This window comes from Sarcophilus harrisii, chromosome 1 (assembly GCF_902635505.1).
Source record: "Sarcophilus harrisii chromosome 1, mSarHar1.11, whole genome shotgun sequence".
In the NCBI taxonomy this organism is placed as follows: Eukaryota; Metazoa; Chordata; class Mammalia; order Dasyuromorphia; family Dasyuridae; genus Sarcophilus; species Sarcophilus harrisii.
Window position 1 is genome coordinate 677577401 of NC_045426.1, and position 19857 is coordinate 677597257.

The 19857-nt window shown below is 37.0% G+C and overlaps 1 protein-coding gene across 3 annotated transcripts in view; it reads right to left on the reverse strand.

The window, feature by feature from the left end:
- The window catches only part of ADGRD1 (adhesion G protein-coupled receptor D1), a 437033-nt gene that overhangs the window by 340973 nt on the left and 76203 nt on the right, over positions 1-19857 (reverse strand). For all 3 annotated transcript variants that reach the window (XM_023496952.2, XM_031948389.1, XM_031948391.1), the window contains one exon: positions 18360-18501. In XM_023496952.2, the coding sequence (XP_023352720.1) occupies positions 18360-18501 (142 nt within the window). The remainder of the gene's footprint in view (positions 1-18359; positions 18502-19857) is intronic.

Here is a 19857-nt window from a genome sequence, read left to right on the forward strand (position 1 = left end):
CATGGTTTTTCCCTTTTGTTCTCATTTTTCTTTCCCAAAATAATTAATATGGAACTATGTTTAAATGATTGTACATATATAACCTATATCAGATTACTTGCTTTCTTGGAGAAGGGAGGAAGGTAGAAAAAAAAAGTTGGAACACAAAATCTTAACAAAAGTGAATGTTGAAACAATATTATATGATGAGTAACTGTGATGAACTTGGCTCTTTTCAGCAATGAGGTGATTCAAGGCAATTCCAATAGACTTGTGATGGAAAGTCATCCACATCCAGAGAGAGAACTATGGTGGCTAAATGCACATCAAAACATAGTATTTTCACCTTTTTTATTATTGTTGCTTGTTTGCTTGTTTTTTTCTCATGTTTTTTCTTTCACCTTTTGATTTGATTTTTCTTGCAAAGCATGATGAATATGGAAATATGTTTAGAAGAATTGCACATGTTTAATCTATACTGGATAACTTGCTGTCTATTGGGGGGAGGGGAGAAGCAGGGAGAAAAATTTGAAACACAAAAGTTTTGCAAAGGTGAATGCTGAAAACTATCTTTGCATGTATTTGGGAAAATAACCTATTTTAAAAAGTGAATGTTGAAAATGATCTTTACATATAATTAGGGGGAAAGTAAAATACTATTAAGTGGAAAAAAAAAATAAGAAGAAGGAATAGGAAGCCATGAATGAACTAAATAACATGACCAGACCCATGATTTAGGAGGATTTTTCTGGCAACTGTACAGAGGAAGAATTGGAGAGGGAAGAGATGGGGAGTGAGGTAGACCTATTAAGAAATTATAGCAATAATTCAAGAGAGAAGTGATGACTATGTCAATGGAAAAACAGGGACAAAAGTGAGAAATGGAATAAAGGAAGAATAAGTCAAATTTCAATGGCTGCTAAAGGTGGGTCAGTCTGGTCTAGAGGGCCCCACTCACCATACTTGTAACTTCCTAACCAAAAGAAGCCCCAATATGTATTGTCCGCCTCATTAGAACATGGTCACATTGAAGACAAGAACTATCTTTTGTGTTTGTATCCTAAAAACTTAATATAATTCTTGATATCTCAGATAAGTGCTCTTTTTTGTTATTGTTAGTCCCTTCCCATCACTATGTACTTACTTTGTATATATCTAAAATTTCCTTTAATAATAACAGTAATAATTTAAATTTATATAGTACCAACTATGTGCCAGGCATTATAATAAGTACTTTACAAATATTTCCTCATTTGATTCTCATATTAATCCTGGGAAATGGTTGCTGTTATCATCCCCAGTTTAGGAAATTGAGATGAATAGAAGTGAAATGGTTTGCCCAGTCACACAGTTAATAAATTGCTGATGCTAGATCTGAACTCAGGACTTCAGGTCCAGTTCTCTATCTACTACCTCTATCTGTGAGTAGTTTGTATCCCTCTAATAGAATTAAACTTCTTGAGAGCAGAAGATGTTTTATTGTACTTGTATCCCCAGCCCCTAAGAAGATACCTGGCACATAGAAGCAGTCTCAAATGCTCTTCCTGATTTTTTTTCATTATTTTTCCTTCATTGTTGCCTTAACTCAGAACTTCCTTCAATATCTGAAGCCCCTTACTCAAGAACATCCCAGTCACCTTCTCCTATTGGTGAGTTCTTTCCAGGGCCTTGATTTTGTAGCGGGGACCTAGGCGAACCAATCTCTATTCCCTTTCCATTTCTACTTCTGACTTTTCAGACTTTAGCATCAAGCCTAAAGCATCATTTAATCTTGGAGCTTCCCTCTGTATCTGTGACCTCCTCATCCTTTCCACACTTTGACAGCATACTCCCAGAAAGGTAGCTGTCCCTCTTCCTCCACATCCCACCCTTCTTCCCTCCCTTTCAGCTCCCATTTGTGTATTGTATTCTTTTTTTTTTTTTTTGCTTGTATTTATATACCCAGAGCTCTTACTGAATATTTAAAAAATGCCTGCTACCTGCCTACATATTGGCTAGTTGACTGATGGATTGATTTATATATAATTGCTAAGATGCAGTCTAAACACTTATTCCAAAATTGGTCCTGAATAGACAATGTCATTCAATTCCTAAATTACATGGTAGAAATCAATCACTAAGAATTAATTGAGAAATCTATTGAGTGCCAGACACTGGGGATATAAAAATAAATAGTTCTTGCCCTCAGGAAGCTCACATTCTACCATGGAATATTTATAAAATATGTGTGTATATATATGTGTGTGTGTGTGTGTGTGTGTGTGTGTGTGTGTAAAAGGCAAAGTAGCAAATGATAGAAAGAGATGTGATCCCATCCAACCCCACTCTATCATCATGAATCAGCTTCAGTTCCCCACATTCTGGGCTGCTTCAATCAGCAAATGGTAGGTCAACATTCTAATTGAGTCACTCCCATACAATATATAGGACAAATAAGTGTATCTCTGACAGCCACCCCCTCATGACACTGCTGCCAAATGGTCAGCTTCTCTGACAGTGACAAAAGAAATGGAACCTTCTGTACTCAGAGAAAGCCTTCCAAGTGCCTGATTCCTGAGGTCTGACTAATAATAGCATTGGTTCTTTTCATTTTTCAAACAATTTCTCAACATGAAAATAATGACATCCAAAGATGTTGCTTCATCTCAAGAAGGAAATTTGGGGATGATAGTTCACCTTCTATAAGCTTACAGAAAACTTATGTAGGATGTCTATTAGTGATTTTTTTTTTTCCTCAGAGGCAATTGGGGTTAAATGATTCTCCCAGGATCACACAGCTAGGAAGTGTTAAGTGTCTGAGGTCACATTTGAACTCAGGTCCTTCTGACTCCAGGGTGGTGCTCTATCCACTGCACCACCTAGCTGCCCCAGTGATATCTTTTTTTTAAAAATTACCTGTCTCAAAAAAAGGGGGAGGTGGACATCTAGGTAACACAGTGGATAGAGAGGATAGAGGCAAGAAGAACTGAGTTCAAATCCAACTTCAAACATTTATTAGCTGAAGAGGAAAATCACTTACCCCCAGTTGTCCAAAGGAGGTTAATAGAAATAGTACCTATCTTGATGGATTGTGAGGATTAAATGAGATAAGACTTGCAAAGTACTTAGCATAGTACATAGGTGTTTAATAAATTCTAGTTTTCTTCCCCTTTCTCTATTATACAAATGGATAAGTGGGTTTTGGTTTTGAGGGGGATTTTTGTTGTTGTTTTTGTAGTTAGAGAAATATAAGCTCATCTCTGGAGGCGTACTAATAGCATTCTCTGGACAAGTCCAAGAACACACAGGATAATAGGGTAATGGGATACTTACTTCTTCCTATTTTCACAGAATTTGGAGCTTCAGTGTTAAGTCTCCATATTTTTTCTTCCATGTGGAACATTGGAGATTAAAATTATTCATCAGAACAATATCTATTAAGAATGTTCTTGTTAAATTTTTAATTGGCCAATATTATGCCTGGACTACAGTGGACAACAGTTTGCACGGTGATAATGGGTTCAGTTCCAGCACAATTTGTTGGCTGAGTTCTCCAGGATGCTAGGAGAGCTGTGTTTTTGTGTGTGGGGATTTGTCATCTGCCAGCCCATGAAACATAGTGAGCTTCTGATGTATAATTCTAGCCACCAGGTCATATTTTGAATAGGTATTTGGTAGGTGCTAAATTTTTACAGCCTGCGCTATGTTAGCACATTTCTGACATTTTCTTGTATGATTTGCTTTGAACAAAAAGTCTGGACTCCTTAAAGATAACCCTTCTGAGTTTCTGGTGGCAAGAACCTATATTTCTAGATTATCATCATAAATCTCTCCATTCCCATGAACAAATTCATACTGCTTGTTGTCATTATGGTATTAGGGAAATTTTACAGCTACAATGATATAAATGAAAAGAATGCTAAATAGAAACTAAATGCGATATACTTGTTATGAGCCATCTTGATCCTGAAAAAAAGAAGAAATCTACTTGTCTCCTCTCAGTAGACAAGTGAGGAACTATGAGGGTGGAATATCGCATACTTTGCCAGAAAGGAACGTGTGTCAATTTTTTTATTGTTTTGTTACAAAGAAGGGCCCACAAAATGTTTGTGGCAGCCCTTTTTGTGGTGGCTAGAAACTGGAAAATGAATGGATGTCTATCAACTAGAGAATGACTGAATAAATAAATGGTGGTATATGAATGTTATGGAATATTATTGTTCGATAAGAAATGACCAGCAGGAGGATTTCAGAAAGGCCTGGAGAGACTTACCCGAACTGATGCTGAGTGAAATGAGCAGGGCCAGGAGATCATTATATACTTCAACAACAATACTATATGATGATCAATTCTCATGGACCTGGCCATCTTCAGCAATGAGATGAACCAAATCAGTCCCAATGGAGCAGTAATGAACTGAACCAGCTATGCCCAGTGAAAGAATTCTGGGAGATAACTAAGAACCATTACATTGAATTCCCAATCCCTATATTTATGCCTACAGGAATTTTGGATTTCCTTCACAGGCTAATTGTACAATATTTCAGAGTCCAATTCTTTTTGCACAGCAAAATACCGGTTTGGTCATGTATACTTATTTTGTATTTAATTTATACTTTAATATATTTAACATGTATTGGTCATCCTGACATCTAGGGGAGAGGGTAGGGGAAGGAGGGGAAAAATTGGAACAAAAGGTTTGACAATTGTCAATGCTGAAAAATTGCCCATGCATATAACTTGTAAATAAAAAGTTATTAAATAAAAAAATGTATTTTGTTGTTGCTCATCCTACATCCTTCATTTTTCAAAGAACCAATGATATCATTAGGATGATGTCTTGACTTAGCCATGAATTGGATTTTAAAACAAAAAACAAGGGAACTATTTCTACTGAAAACAACTACTACAACTTCTCCATTTCTCTTTCACTTTCATAAAAATAAATGACATACAATTATCCCTTCCCCAGTGCAGGAGTTAGGAGGTGCTCCCCCATCTGTAAAATCTTTGTGAAATTTCACCCTTTCATATCAGAGAAGAAATATGAATTTTTTTCTTTTTCTTTTATGGTGTGTTTACTGTACCTTATTGTAAAATTTGGGTTAAATATTTGGTCTTAGGCTCTGTGTCATCTGTAGCTTCTGTAAAACTCCCCCAAAATTCCCATTTAATTTCTTATGCCCACCTGCGCTTTATGAAAACCACAATGAGAAAAGTCACAATGTGGAAGAAATAACTATACTTTATGGAGAGAAGAAGGGGAGTAACAAACTCTAGAGAATTTCATGGAGGGCTATGCTATGTGTCTATCCAATCTGAGTATTTTTGCTGGTATGGTAAATGCTAGGGAATTTTAAAAATCATTCCCTCCTTTCTCTAAACTTCAAAATGAATTTTCTTTTTTTGTTCTAGGAATGTCCAAGAGTTCATGTCCAGGAAATGACCTGGAAGAAGAAGGGACAGGATAACCCTCCTAAATTAGGAACTTTTTTCAGGTTTCAGTACAATTGTAGGATGAAATTTCAGTTGAAACCAGAGACAGATATGCTAAAAACTGCTTGAAACTAAAAGCCCTTGAAATGTGACATATTCTGTACCATCAAAAGGCTGTCTCAGTCTATTGAACTGGGGACCCAATGTTAGATTCTAAGGATGCTAGGCCTTGGTTGTCAGCCAAGAAAGCTGCTCTGGGCATCATTTGATCATTGCAGGAATGAGAGACTTTGCTCTCTCTCCTATGTTGGTATAGCTGGAAGGAGATGCTGGCTCAGGTTTTATTTCTTTTGTGAGGTTGGAGATCTTTGTTGCCTTATAAAACAGAACAAGAAGAAAACAGAGGTGAAGGGGGAAAGAGCAGCCCTTAGACTTTTTTATTTTTTTTACCATTTGGAAACATTTTATTAGTGAAAATTATTTTAAAATTCTGCATAAATGTTGTATACAAATGATTGATCTACTTTACCCTCCAAGAAGATATTTGAATTTTCAGAGAAGCCAGCAAGAAAGTATATTGTAGAATGACGTTGTCGGGTGCTCTTCTAAATCCTACTTCAATAAGCATTTGTGAAGTATTTCCTATATACTGGGTACTAAACTTAAGTTTGGGCTATTTTGTATTGATAAGTTGTTTTTAGTCATGTATGAGGTTTTGTTTTTTTTTTACTTCCCCTCCTTGATTAGGGATTTTCTTGGCAAAAATATTGGAGTGATTTTCAATTTCCTTCTCCAGCTCATTTTCTAGATGAAGAAACTGAGGAAAACAGGTTTAAGTGACTTATCCAAGGTTACACCACTATTACATGTTTGAGGCCATATTTGAACTCAGGAAATTGTGTCTTCCTGAAAACAGGCTGGATACTCTAACCACTGAGCACAAAGAAAATAAAAATAGCCCCTACCTTCAAGGAGCTCACATTTTAATGATATGTGTATATATAGTAGGTGCTTAATAAATGCTTATTCCTTTCCCTTTAGTCTCCTTTCTATTTGAAGAATTGGATGTGACAATCTCTTAGGAAGGAAGGAATTTTTAGGAACATAAAGCCATGGAACTAGAAGTGACTGGAAGAGATCTTAGAGAATAACTATCCCAATCTTCTATTTGTTTTTTTTTTTGTTTGTTTTATTTTTTTTGCTCTTTTTAAAAATTTTATTTTTTAATTAACAAAAACTATTTTCATTCCCTCTCACCCACCTCCTTCCTACTGCAAAAGTAAAGCAAAGGACTTGTAACAAATAGTCATAGTGAAGCAAAACAAATTTCTGCATTTCTAGATCAGGGCTGGGAAATCTTTTTTTCTGCCAAAGGCCATTTGGATATTTATAGCATTATTCATGGGTCATACAAAATCATCAACTTATGGAACTCAAGCAGTGGGAAGTGATACCTAGCTTTTAGCTCATCATCACTTTAGCAAATGTTCTACATCAAAAATGTCTCTGTCCTTAAGCTTTCTGTAAGGAAGTGGGTAGTATGCTTCAGCTTCAGTTGTTTGGAAGTCATTGCATCCAACCACTATCCCCATTTTGCAGATGAGGAAACTAAAGTAAACAGGGGAGTGACTTGTCCAGGCTCATATATAAATGTCTGAGGTTAGATTTGAATGCAGGATCTCTTGACTCCTAGCCAGGTATTTTATTCTTTTACTCTACAAGCTGCCTTTTGATCACACAGGTAGTAAAGAGCCAAAGTGAGATTTGAACCTATGCCCTCTGACAGCAGAGTCAGGTTTTTTTGGAAGATGCTTGAATGGGGTTAAGCAAAGGGTAAGCTTTCACATCTGGCTCTGTTTTAGATTCCAAAGTTTAAAAAAATATTAAGTGTGATGATTGAACCACATCCGTTTCCTTCTCCCAACACCTTGAGCCAGCTTCTCATTACCACCTACCTGAGCTAGGAGAATAACCTCCTCACCTTCTCTCCTCCTTACATTCTCATTGAATCTCAGCAGCCATTTGGTCAAGTATTGGACAAATGGGTACTCAGTCTTTGCTTAAAGACCTCCAATGAGAAAGAACCTGATCCCTCCCCAAACAACACACTCCATCTTTGAAGAGCTCTGGTGGTTAGGAATGTTCTTCCCACCCTCTCCCAGACCATCCTCCATACCACTGCTAAAATAAAATTCTCCTTCAAAAATCTGTGTGTACCACTCCTTACTCAATAATATTCAGGGGGGCTCCCTATTACAAAGACTCTTTCATAGTCTAGCACTTGAACCTCTATCCTACTCCTCAAGATCATCCTTCTCCTCCTCCTTTTTTTTCCTAACAAGCTACCAATAGTTCCCAAATTCCCTTTTTTTTTAGCGATAGAACAGTGACCTTTTTTCAGGAAGTAATGGGTGGCTATTGAATATTTTAGAGCTGAGATATCAAGACCTTGCTGCCAGATTAAGAATAGATTAAGAAGATGAAAAGGGTCACAGATGGATGGAATGGGTTGTATATAAGAATTATCCTCAAGTCACAGTATCCTGAGTTAAAAATTCAGCTGGACCCTCTATGACAACTCCAGACCTGTTTCTATAAAGTTGATCTTTCTAGATCTGACCTTGGCTCCATTTTGCAGTAGGATTGCTGGGTCTTCCTTATTGGAAACATGTTCTTCAGTACTGGGTCATTCCTAAATTTTTCTAATATGACTTGACTTCAGCTGTTCTAAAACAAGGAGAGAACTAGAGTTTCCATAGTGTAATGGGAAAAGACTAGTGCCAAGAGCCAAAAGAAACGAATTCAACTCTAGTTTTGTCTCTATATTGTGGCAAGATTTGAAGCAAATCATCCTTTTTCCAGTCCCTGTCCTAATTGCTTTCTTCAATAATCTAGCCAAAGTCATCCCTTGATCATATTTGGCCATCTCCCACCTTGGATCACCCTATTCCCAGTACCTGTGATTCCTTCTTCTCTTTTGGTCTGTTAAATTGCTACCTATCTTTCAAATACATTTCAAGTTCTCCCTCTATCATGAATCCTTCCCATTTAGAGTTGTAAGATTTCATATAGCACTTCTCTTGATACTCTAATTCTCTACTCTTGGTTGGGGAGAGAGAAAGAGGAGGTATTCATAGTTGCAGTGAACTTTCTTCATAAAAACATCCTTTATTAATGCAGAGCAGAAACTCACCTATAACTGGAAGATCAAGAGATATCTGTCCATGACCACACAGCGAGTATGTCAAAGAATTTGAGTTCAATGAGATCTCAACCCAAATATGAAGGAATTCTCTAACATACTCAATAAGGGGTTCCCCAGACCCTGCTTGAAGACCCCAAGGAGGGAGCACTCACACCTTTCAAAATAAATCATTCTACTTCCAAATAGCTCCCATCATCAGGGAGATGGATTAATTAGTCTTTCTGTAATTGCTATCCATTCACACAAGTTTATGATATTTAAAGACAGCTACCTTGTCTCTCCTAAGCCTTCTCCAATTTAAACTTCCTCAGTTCTTTCAATTGATTCTCACATATCATGAGCTCAAAGACTTCCACCATGTTGGACAATATCCAACTTACTCATGTTCTTCTTAATAAACTGGGTTGTTCGGAATGGAACAAAACTAATGAGAACAATCAGTAAACAATTTTTAAGAGTCTACCATGTGCCAGACATTGTGCTAAGTGTGCCGAACAAAATATAAAACTCAAATCCAGGACTTCCCAACTTTTTCTACTTAAAGTCAATTTTTTTTCTGACTCTCCATGACCCCATTTGGAGCTTTCTTGGTAAAGATACTGGAGTGGTTTCTCCAATATTATTTTACAACTCATTGTTACATCTTACAGATAAGGAAACTGAGGCAAATAGGGTTAAGTGACTTACCCACTAAGTAGCTCAGAATAAATATGAACTTGTGAAGATGAGTCTTCACCTCTCCGGGTGCACTAAGACACCACCTAGCAGCCCACTCCTCACTATACCACATCATCTCTCTTTTCTGTAATATTGTCTTTTAAAATTCTAAATATTTGTGCCTTATTCTCTTGCTAGACTGAACTCTGCAAAAGCAAGAACTGTGTCTTATCTAAATTCCATGCCTCCCTCAACCCCAAGCAGGGTCTTCTGTAGGAGACAGACACTGAATAATAATTGCCCAGTGTTGGCTTAATTGCTGACATGTAGAATCTTTCTCTTTAATTTGGACTGTCGGGAGGAATTCTGTACATAGAGATCTTCAAGGCCCGGCTCCACCCAAAGCAAACTCCTAATCTGTCCAGCAGTCCCCCCCCTTCCCCAGCCTCCTAGTGTCCCACCCACTAAATCACATTGAATCGGTAATAAGGAATTTTCGGTCAAAGCCAAGAGGCAAACCCATGAATGCAGTTGGACTGATCTCATGCTTTGCTGGTATGGGCTTTATCTTTTTTTTCAAGTAACTGACCTAGATTAGCTTCCAAAATGATGATATATAAGAGGTTTTTCTGTTTTTAATAGTCTAAAGACTGTGGGTAGTTAGTATATTGAATAATATAAAAGGAGGCTGCAATTGATAGCCTACTGGAATTGAGATCAGAAAAGACCTGAGGAGCTGGACTCTTGGATTCTTAGTAGCTGTATGACTGGAGGAAAGTCACTCAGCCTCAGTTTCCTTATCTGTAAAATGGGGGTTGTATTCATTACCCTCTAGGGTCCATTCTAGCTCTAAATCTATAATCCTATAAATGTTCAGAGTAGGAAAATAAAACAGAAGATTGGGGGAGATTATGATTGAAAACATTTCCACTGGGGATTCATTGAGGAAGTATCCCTTTTGGAAAGTGCACTGATATACAAGCTCCTGAAAAGATCCACAGGGTGGAATCCATAACTGACCTTCATCACATTTCAGAAATCAGGCTGAATTCTGAGCAGGTCAAGTAGGTAAGGAGCTTTAAGATATTTCAAGATACACTGAGGGGAACAAAATAAAACCCTACCCTACCCACTCAACACCACCCTGGAAATCCCACCCTTAGAGATTTGTTCCCTTGGCTAAAAGTTACCAAGGTTAAATTAGATATTGTCTGTCCTTGCTGTACATACTAAACTTTTATCAATCATCAACAACTTAATTGCATAATTCCTATCAGAGGAAGGTAGATTTAGGGAATCAGTAGAATGTAAACTTTTAGAAGGTAAGGATTCCTTCTTTTAATTTCCTGTATCTCTAGCACACAGTAGGAACTCTAGATTGCTGAAAGTCATAGCTACTGTGCTATAAGGGAACTTAGAGATCATCTTGGCCAAGAACTCATTTTAAAGATAAAAAACTGTGGCCCAAGGAAATTTAGGGACTATAGCAAGAGTTCAGATAGAGGAAACAAGACCCTGCTTGGGGTTGAGGGAGGCATGGAATTTAGATAAGACACAGTTCTTGCTTTTGCAGAGTTCAGTCTAGCAAGAGAATAAGGCACAAATATTTAGAATTTTAAAAGACAATATTACAGAAAAGAGAGATGATGTGGTATAGTGAGGAGTGGGCTGCTAGGTGGTGTCTTAGTGCACCCGGAGAGGTGAAGACTCATCTTCACAAGTTCATATTTATTCTGAGCTACTTAGTGGGTAAGTCACTTAACCCTATTTGCCTCAGTTTCCTTATCTGTTAACTCACATGTTTAAACGCCAGAGTTAGTATTCTTTCCAATGAACATTGCTTCCATGAAGTTTGTTGAATTGAAAATTAGAAGAATCTGGGGCTATATCAAATCCAGTTCTCTCTCTCTCTCTCTCTCTCTCTCTCTCTCTCTCTCTCTCTTCTTTTTCCAGAATTATCTCATAGGACAAGTAGGAGGCTCAGTGGATAAAACATGGCTTCTGGAATCAGGGGGATTTGAGTTCAAATCCAGACTCAGATACTTACTAGCTGTGACTTAACCTAGATGGCTTTAAGTGAAGAGGGAGGAGGCTTGCAAAAGACTCAGGTATAAATAGCAGAGGTAAAGTCTAAGGTCCAGGTCTCTTTCTCCCCTACTCCATACTATCCCTCCATCGGGCTCTTTTCCTATCAATGTTTAGCTTGAGAGAAGAGCACCGAAGGATGCAAAGAGAGCAACTTCTGGACATAGGAAAGGTTCAAGGATCAGGCTTCAGGGCCAGGATGGAGGAAAATGCCAAAGATATATTCCATGTGTTTTGCAACTTCTCTGTAGCCCAAATTTTCTGAGAGGTCTGCCACCTTCTCTTGGGAGGCAAAAAAGAACAGTGAATCAGAAGCCCAAAGTACAAGATTCAAATCCATGGGACCTTCAGCAACTTTCCCCTTTGGAACCAAGTTCACACCATGTGGGATCATGACAAGGCTCCCCACAGGGCTGCCATCCCAACTTTGCAGGCCAGCTAGAGAAGCCACCAATCTATAGTGAAGATAAAAGTGATTTGAATATATTTGTGGAATCATTAAAAATATGACTAAAATGACTTTTCCACCTCATCCACAGAAGCTGATTCCAAGATATCCATTTCTCCATTGGGTTGCACTGGACCCTTCATCTTGGGATGCTCTTGCTGAGACAACACTATCTCAATGAACTCTCCTTTCTTGGTCCTATGACTCTGCTCCCTGAAAGAATGAACCTTCTCCTCTTTCTTGTGCAATCTACAGTTACAGTTCCTCCACATTCCTCTTGACATCTGCTGTGATTTACCAGGTCCTTTCCCATCCTTTCTCAGCAGATGTGCTTAACAAAGGCAGCATCATGTGATGAGAGCTTGGGCTAAGTATATTCACAGCTCCACTTGCCAAATGGTTGTGTTTCCATCAGCCAGAATAGACGTTCAGCCAAATTCATGAAGATTTTGAGACCTTCATGGAAATTACAGAATCATAGAACATTACAGAATCAACATAGAAATGAAGAATCAAATCCCTTTTTTTGTGAAAAATAAGTAAACTGAGGCTCAGGGAGGTTAAATGACTTGGAGCTAGAAGAAAGCTCAGAAGACATCTAGGTGAAATATTGGACCACAAGTCCTGAATTCATATCCTGCCTCAGATACTTTCTAGCTATGGGACATTATCCAAGTCACTTCACAAGCCTCCCTGCTGTCCTTTCCACCATGCTACCTTCCAGAAGGTCACATTCATTCTCATCTGATATATTCCTTTCGGATGTCACAGGTCAAATTATCATGGCTAAGATGTCTTTGTGAAGTCTCGTGCTATTTGCTTTGATAGCTCCCTCCAGTTCACAGAACTATAGCTCCTGACAGTTAGGAGGGTCCTCTAGGACATTTATTATGAATCATCCCTTAGCATGAATCCCCTCTTTAAATCCTTGGTGTATGATTGTCTAGCCTTGGTTTGACAATGTCTAAACAGGGAGAACCGATTATCTCCTCAAGGCAGTCCATTACACTTTTGGATAGCTCTAGTGTTGGAGCAACTGGGTGTACAGTGGATAGTCCTGTGCCTAGAGTCAGGAAAACCTGAATTCAAATCCAGCCTCAAACACTGACTAGTTGCATGACCCTGGACAAGTCACTTAACCCTGTTTCCCTCAGTTTCCTCATCTGTAAAATGGCTGGAGAAGGGCATGGCAAACCACTGCAATATCTCTGCCAAGAAAATCCCAAATGGGATGGTAGAAAGTCACACATGACAACAACAAAGTTATTAGGAAGTTTTTCCTGACATAAAATCAGAAATGTACTTCTCTAAAAATTCTCCCCATTTCTCCTACTTTTATCCACTAGAACCAAGTGGAACCTCTAATCCCTCTTCTCCACAATGATCCTTAAAACATTGAAAACAAAAAGGATTTCCCTTTCTCAGGGCTTCTCTTACATTCCTAAGCTTCATGCTTTCTTCCTTGTGGTTCCTCAGTCAAAACCCTCCATCTGCTAACTCCAAGTGTGACCAATGGCCATCCTCCATGCCTGGAAAGCTCTCCCTCCTTATCCCCATCCCTTCCCTTCTCTAGCTTCTTTTAAGTCCATCCAAAACCCTACCTCTACGAGAAACCTTCTTGACCATTTTGATACTCCTTGATGCTGACACCATCCATCTATTAATCATCTCCATTCTATCCTGTACATATCTTGTGACCCAAAGCCCTATATGTAGTTGTTTGCATTTGTGTTTCCTTCACAGTGAACTCCTGAGAGACTGTTTCTTGCTGTTTTTGTAAACCCAGGATTTAACAGTGCTTAGTAGGCATTTAATAAATGTGCACGAATTGATCAACTCACCCGCCATGATTACTATTGCTGGTATTCAATTTGATTCTATTAAATTTCAATAAATATAAATTTCAAATAAATGCCCTAAGCATCTAAGGGTAAGGGGCTATGATGGGCATCAGGGACACAGATCCAAATACAAACACAACACAGCCCCTGCCCTAGCCTCCCAAATGATATGATTTAGTAACTACTGATGGATGGATGGAGCATCCAGGATTGACTGATTCTCAAGGCGCTCAAATTCTAGCAAGTGTATCCAATAAGGACTTAGGTAAACAAAAACTGTGAGATGTTCCAAGTATTTTTGTTGTAGCTGGTAGAATACTAACAACTGGGTGAATCCTGCAGAACGTGGAGAACAGAGTCAAGGCTTCCAGGGGTGTCAGAAGATAGAGATGAAGAAGAAAGACATTTCAGGCATGGGGGACACATGCAAAAGTTACAGATGGTTGATTGAATGTCATAGAGCTCAAGCAGGCCAATTTGGCTGAAACCGGGAGAGTGGGAGGGAGGTAATGGGAAATCGGACTGATTTCCCATTTCACATTTCTGAAATACTCAAACCATCGCCAATGTCTTGTGTTAGCCAAAAGCAGAGCTGCCTTTGCTCTGCCTGAAACTCCATATGGTGGTCATTTTTAGCTTGTGTTAACTCATCCCTCCGGGGCTCCCAAGCTCTCCCACCCCCAGATGATACACTTGGTGTCAGTAGGTTTCTGTGAATTATATGCACTCTCCCCTGCTTTCCAGTTCATCTCTGTGGTATTTTTTAAAAAAAAATTGGATGCTAGTAAACTGCCTGGCTTCCTAGGTCCTGTTCTGTGCTCCATCTTTCCATCAGGCGATTGTTCTCCCTTCCCATCCCAGTGATCATAGCTGAGGCTGGGGACTGCTGGGAACTGGGTTTCCCTCATCATAGGCTGGGACAGGCAGCTATTTTCCTCTCTTGACTAGGCTATGTTCAACCTCAAAATCCCCAGGGTAAGGTTTCCACTGCCTTTAAAAAGAGCCACTCCCTCCTTTTATATATTCAAGATTACAGGCTTGCAATGTTTGAATTCTGTTCTATAATTTCCTTAAGAGCCACTAAAAATGCCCAACTTGGTGCTCTGACAAACTTTTCCAATGCTTCCAATCCTCAAAGAAGGCATTCTTGCTTCCCTATAAGCAGTTCTAACATTTCAAGGGTTTTCATTCAACTGGAGGCTGAGCAATTCAATGCAATGCAATATTAGCAAATAAATCATTTTATATGAATAAAATAATAAATATAAAGCACCCACTATTATGCTAGGGATACCAACCTATTCCTGCCCTAAGCCAAATTGAATTAAATTAAATGTACATATCTACACAACCAATACCCTTATCTTCTTCACTCATTAGATAGTGATAACTACTTTTTTATAGTGTTTTAGGGTTTTCAAAGACCTATATAACTATGATATTATTTAATCTTCTCAACAAATCTGGGAAATGTATTCTATTAGGATCCCTATTTTACAGAGAAAGAAACAAAAGTGATTAGAAGTTAAGTGACTTATCCAGACTCATACAGTTAAAAAGAATGTGAGGCAGGATTTAAATTCAGGTCTTCCTGAAGATCAGAACTCTATCCACTGCCGAATTCTATGATTCTTTTGTTAAAAGGGAATTTATGGGTCAGCTAGGTGGTGTAGTGGATAGAGCACCCACCACCCTTTAAGTCAGGAAGACCTGAGTTCAAATCTGACTCAGACACGAAACACTTCCTAGCTGTGTGACCTTGGGCAAGTCACTTAACCCCAACTGGCTCAGCCAAAAAAAAAAAAAAAAGGGAATGTGCAAATATTGGATATGAATGGAAGAGATTGTCTAGAAGTAACTGTGATGCAAGAGCAGCATCAATAAATCTTGTGGATTTTATTTAAAAAAATAAAATATTCTTAGGAAATCATTTATCAAAAAGATAAATATTTATTCAGCAATACTGTGTTTCAAGCTCAGTCATGCTAACATATATGTTTTTGATCAAATATAAACACATGCATGTATACACATATCATCCTATCATGTCATTAAGTAAAGTAGCAAGAAATTCTACTGTTTAATGAAAATATTAAGAATAACAGTTACAAAAAAATTGAAAATGAATATGCAGAATTGTAAGGAGGAACTTGATCCCAAAGAAGAAATAATGAGATGACACCTCCCCTTTCTCCTTTCTAAAGACAGGGGTGGATAAAGGACTACAGTTGTAGAATATTTCAGAAAATGTCAGGTTTTTTAAAATGTATTGTTCAATTTTGCTTAATTCTTTGTCTTTAAAAATCTCTTTGCTATAAAAGATGGCTCTCTAAGAGGAATGGATAAAGGGAAAGATAGAAAAGTAGGTATAAAGACCAGATATATTAATAAAATCTATTTAAAAAGAAAGATTAGTTCTTCTCTACATATCTACACAACCATTCCCATTATCTTTTTCACTCATTGAGAGATCTTGAGCAGACCAAAATGTATTACAGAGCACTGCATTCTTAAACATAGAAGTGGATAATCATTTCTATTCTTTCCAGCCAAAACAAATTGCTTTACCTTGCCAGAGGCAATAAGACAAGATAATTAAGAATCAAACAGTGTTATTTCTCCAAACGTCCGTTTATGATCATTTCAAGAAACATTTACGGGAGCAGCATGATCATATTAGGCAACCTCAATCTTTTCTCAAAGGTCTTACTGCCCAGTAGTGAAACTGAGACCAGACCAATGGTCACCACAAACTGAGTATAGCTTTTACTTGAGGACTATGATAAAACCATTCAGATGGGGCTACTCATGATAAGATGATGCTTATTTTCACCAGTACCAATATCATCCTAGAAACTCTCCCTGTGTGACCACAGAGAACTGTGAAATTCTAAAATGCAAGAACAAACCAGAGTCACAACATGGTAGACATTGTAAAAACAAATGGAAAGGTATTATTTGCAAGTGTTACAAAAACAAACCAAATCATAGTTATGTAATGGGATTCCCAAAAATATGTCAGGAAGTGCAGATGTGGCAAAAAACAAAGTGTTAGCAATATGGAAGGTATCACAAAAAAAAAAAAAACAAACCAACTGGTCTGATTTCACAAGAACAAAGCAGATAACAAGATGGAAGGAGTTGCCAAAACAAAGCAAAAAGGCACAATATGGTGGGTATTACCAAAACAAACTAAAGTGAATTAATATCTCATAGGTTATAAAAAACAATGTTTAATAACATGGTGGGCAACCCAAAACCAAACTAATATATTAATACCATGCGCATCATTAAAAGCAAGCCAAAAGGTAACAATATAGGAATCACCACAAAAACAAACTTAAGGGTACTAATATTTCAGGCATCACAAAAAAGAAACTAAAGGATAATAATATAGTGTGCATCACCAAGACAAACCAATTGATGGCAACATGATGGGCATTGCAAGAATAAATCAAAAGATATTAACACTATAGACACTGCAAAAGCAAACCAAAAGAAACATCATGACAGGCAATGTCAAAACCAACCAAAGTGTATTAATACTTTGGGAATTGCAAAAATAAATTTATCCTCAAAACAAACCACAGACTACACGGCGGACATTTTAAAAAGAAAATAACCAAATAGTATTAATACTTTGGGAATTACAAAAACAAAGCAATCCTCAAAACAAACCACAATGATGGGCATTGTAAAAACAAAAGCAAAAAACAAACAAAAAAGCAAATGGTATTAATACTTTAGAAATTATAAAAACTAACCACACTAAAAGGTGACAACATGGTAGGCATTGTTAAAAAACACACACACACACACACACACACACCCAAAAAGTATTAATATTTTGGGAATTGCAAAACACAAACCTAACCCCAGAGCAAACCACAGAATACCAACATAGTGGAAATTGTAAAAAACCAACCATACAGTATTAATATTTTTGGAATTACAAAAACAAACCAATCTTTAAAACAAACCACAGGGTGATAACTTAATAGATATTATTTTCAAAAGAGAAGGGAGGGATAATTAATACTTTGGAAATTGCAAAAACAAGTATCCTCAAAACAAACCACATGACAACTTGGTAGACATTGTAAAAAACCAAGCAAACAGTATTAACACTTTGGAAATCACAAAAACAAACCACAGGGTGACAACATTAGCAGACATTGTGAGTGGGGGAAAAAAACACAACCAAACAGCATTAATACTTTGTAAATCACAAAAACAAAACAATCCTTAATAAAAACCACAAGGTGATAATACAGTGGACATTGTAAAAAAAAAAAAAAAAAAAAAAAAAAAAAAAAAAAAGAAAGAAAGAAAGAAAAAAAAAAGCAAATAGTATTAATATTTTGGGAATTACAAAAACTAACCAAACTAAAAGGTGATCACGTGGCAGGCATTGTTTAAAAATAAAACAATAACAGCAACTCAAAATTATTAATACTTTGTGAACTGCAAAAACAAACCAATCTTTAAAATAAACCACAAGGTGACAATATGGTGAAAAAAAGAAAAAGAAAGAAAGAAAGCAAATAGTATTAATTTTGGGGGAATTATAAAAACTAACTAAACTAAAAGGTGACCACGTGGCAGGCATTGTTTAAAAATAAAACAATAACAGCAACTCAAAGTTATTAATACTTTGGGAATTGCAAAAAACAAACCAATTCTCAAAATAACCAAAGGATGACAATACAACATTGTTATAAAACTTACCAGGGTGTGTGTGAGCCGTATAGTGATCAGAGGTGATCCTGACAAGTTCTGGGATAGCATCGGTGGTGGTTCTACCTTCAGAGAAATAAGGTGACTGGTAGCTATTATCAAGTGTTTTTTGTAGTTGGCTGCCTCAATAATCCTTGAAAGTAAATGACAATAAATGGAAAATTATTACAAACTGTACAAAAGATGGAAGTGAAAGAAAAAGCAGGGAGCTGGAACCCACTTTGAAGATTCACATTGGATTTCTAATTACCGAGGCAGCATAGTAAAAGGAAATGAACACCAACTGCTTCTAAAGAGCAAAAGTGTAAGCTTAAGCAAGTTCCTTTCCCTTTGTGAGCTTCAATGTTCTCCTCTATATAATAAAAAGATTAAATAGAATGGACCCTTGGGTTTTTGTCAAATCTAGATCTAAGATCATATCAATGGCTTTACATTCTTTACACTGCACTTTGCAATTTTCAAGCAAAATGCATCTCCACCAAAGATTTAAATTCCTAAATGAATATAGAATAAAGATGCATTGAGGGCAAGATCTAATTTTGTTGTATCCTTGGCATCTCTCTAGTATATTCCTAAAATTTGTAGATTCTTGATAAGCAATTTGATAAAATATAAACTTGTTAAAATTAGAGACTTTCTTTCTTTCCTTCCTTCTTTCCTTTTTTTCTTTCTTTATTTCTTTTTTTTCTTCCTTCTTTCCTTTCTTTTCTTTCTTTCTTTCTTATTGTCTTTGCAACTCCAGGGCCTAGAATGCATGGTAGGTACTTAAAAAGTGGGCAGCTTTTTGGCTCAGTAGATAGAGTGCCAAACCTAGAGTCAGGAAGACTCATTTTCCTGAGTTCAAATCTGGATTCAGACATTTAGTTGTATGACCTTGGGCAAATCACAAAATCTTGTTTACCTCAATTTCCTCATCTGTAAAATGAACTGAAGTTAATTTTAAATGGAAATAGCAAACCATTCCAGGGTCTTTCCCAAGAAAACCCCAAATGGGATCATAAAGAATATGATACAACTGAAAAACAATGAAACAACAATGACAAATTTAATAAATCTCGTTGATTGAATAAATCCAGTGCTTTTAAATACCTATTATATGCCAGGCACTGTGCTGAGTATTAGGGATATAAAACTGAAACAGTCCATGTCCTCAATAAGCTTCCATTCTATTGAGGTTATGTTTTATCTTTCTTATAAAATACATGCATATATTTAATCTATGTCAGATTACTTGCTGTCTTGGAGAGGGGGAAGGTAAGGAACAGAGGGAGAAAAATTTGGAACACCAAGTCTTACAAAAATGAATATTGAAAACTATCTTTATATGCATTTGGAAAAATAAAATACTTTTGAAAATTTTAAAACTAAAATAAATGTTTATTTAGTTGAATTAAATTGAACAAAGCCACTAACCCAAAGGAACCCAAAGGAAACTAAGCTTAATTCACTTTTATTGATTAATTAAATTAATTATTTTATTAATCAATTA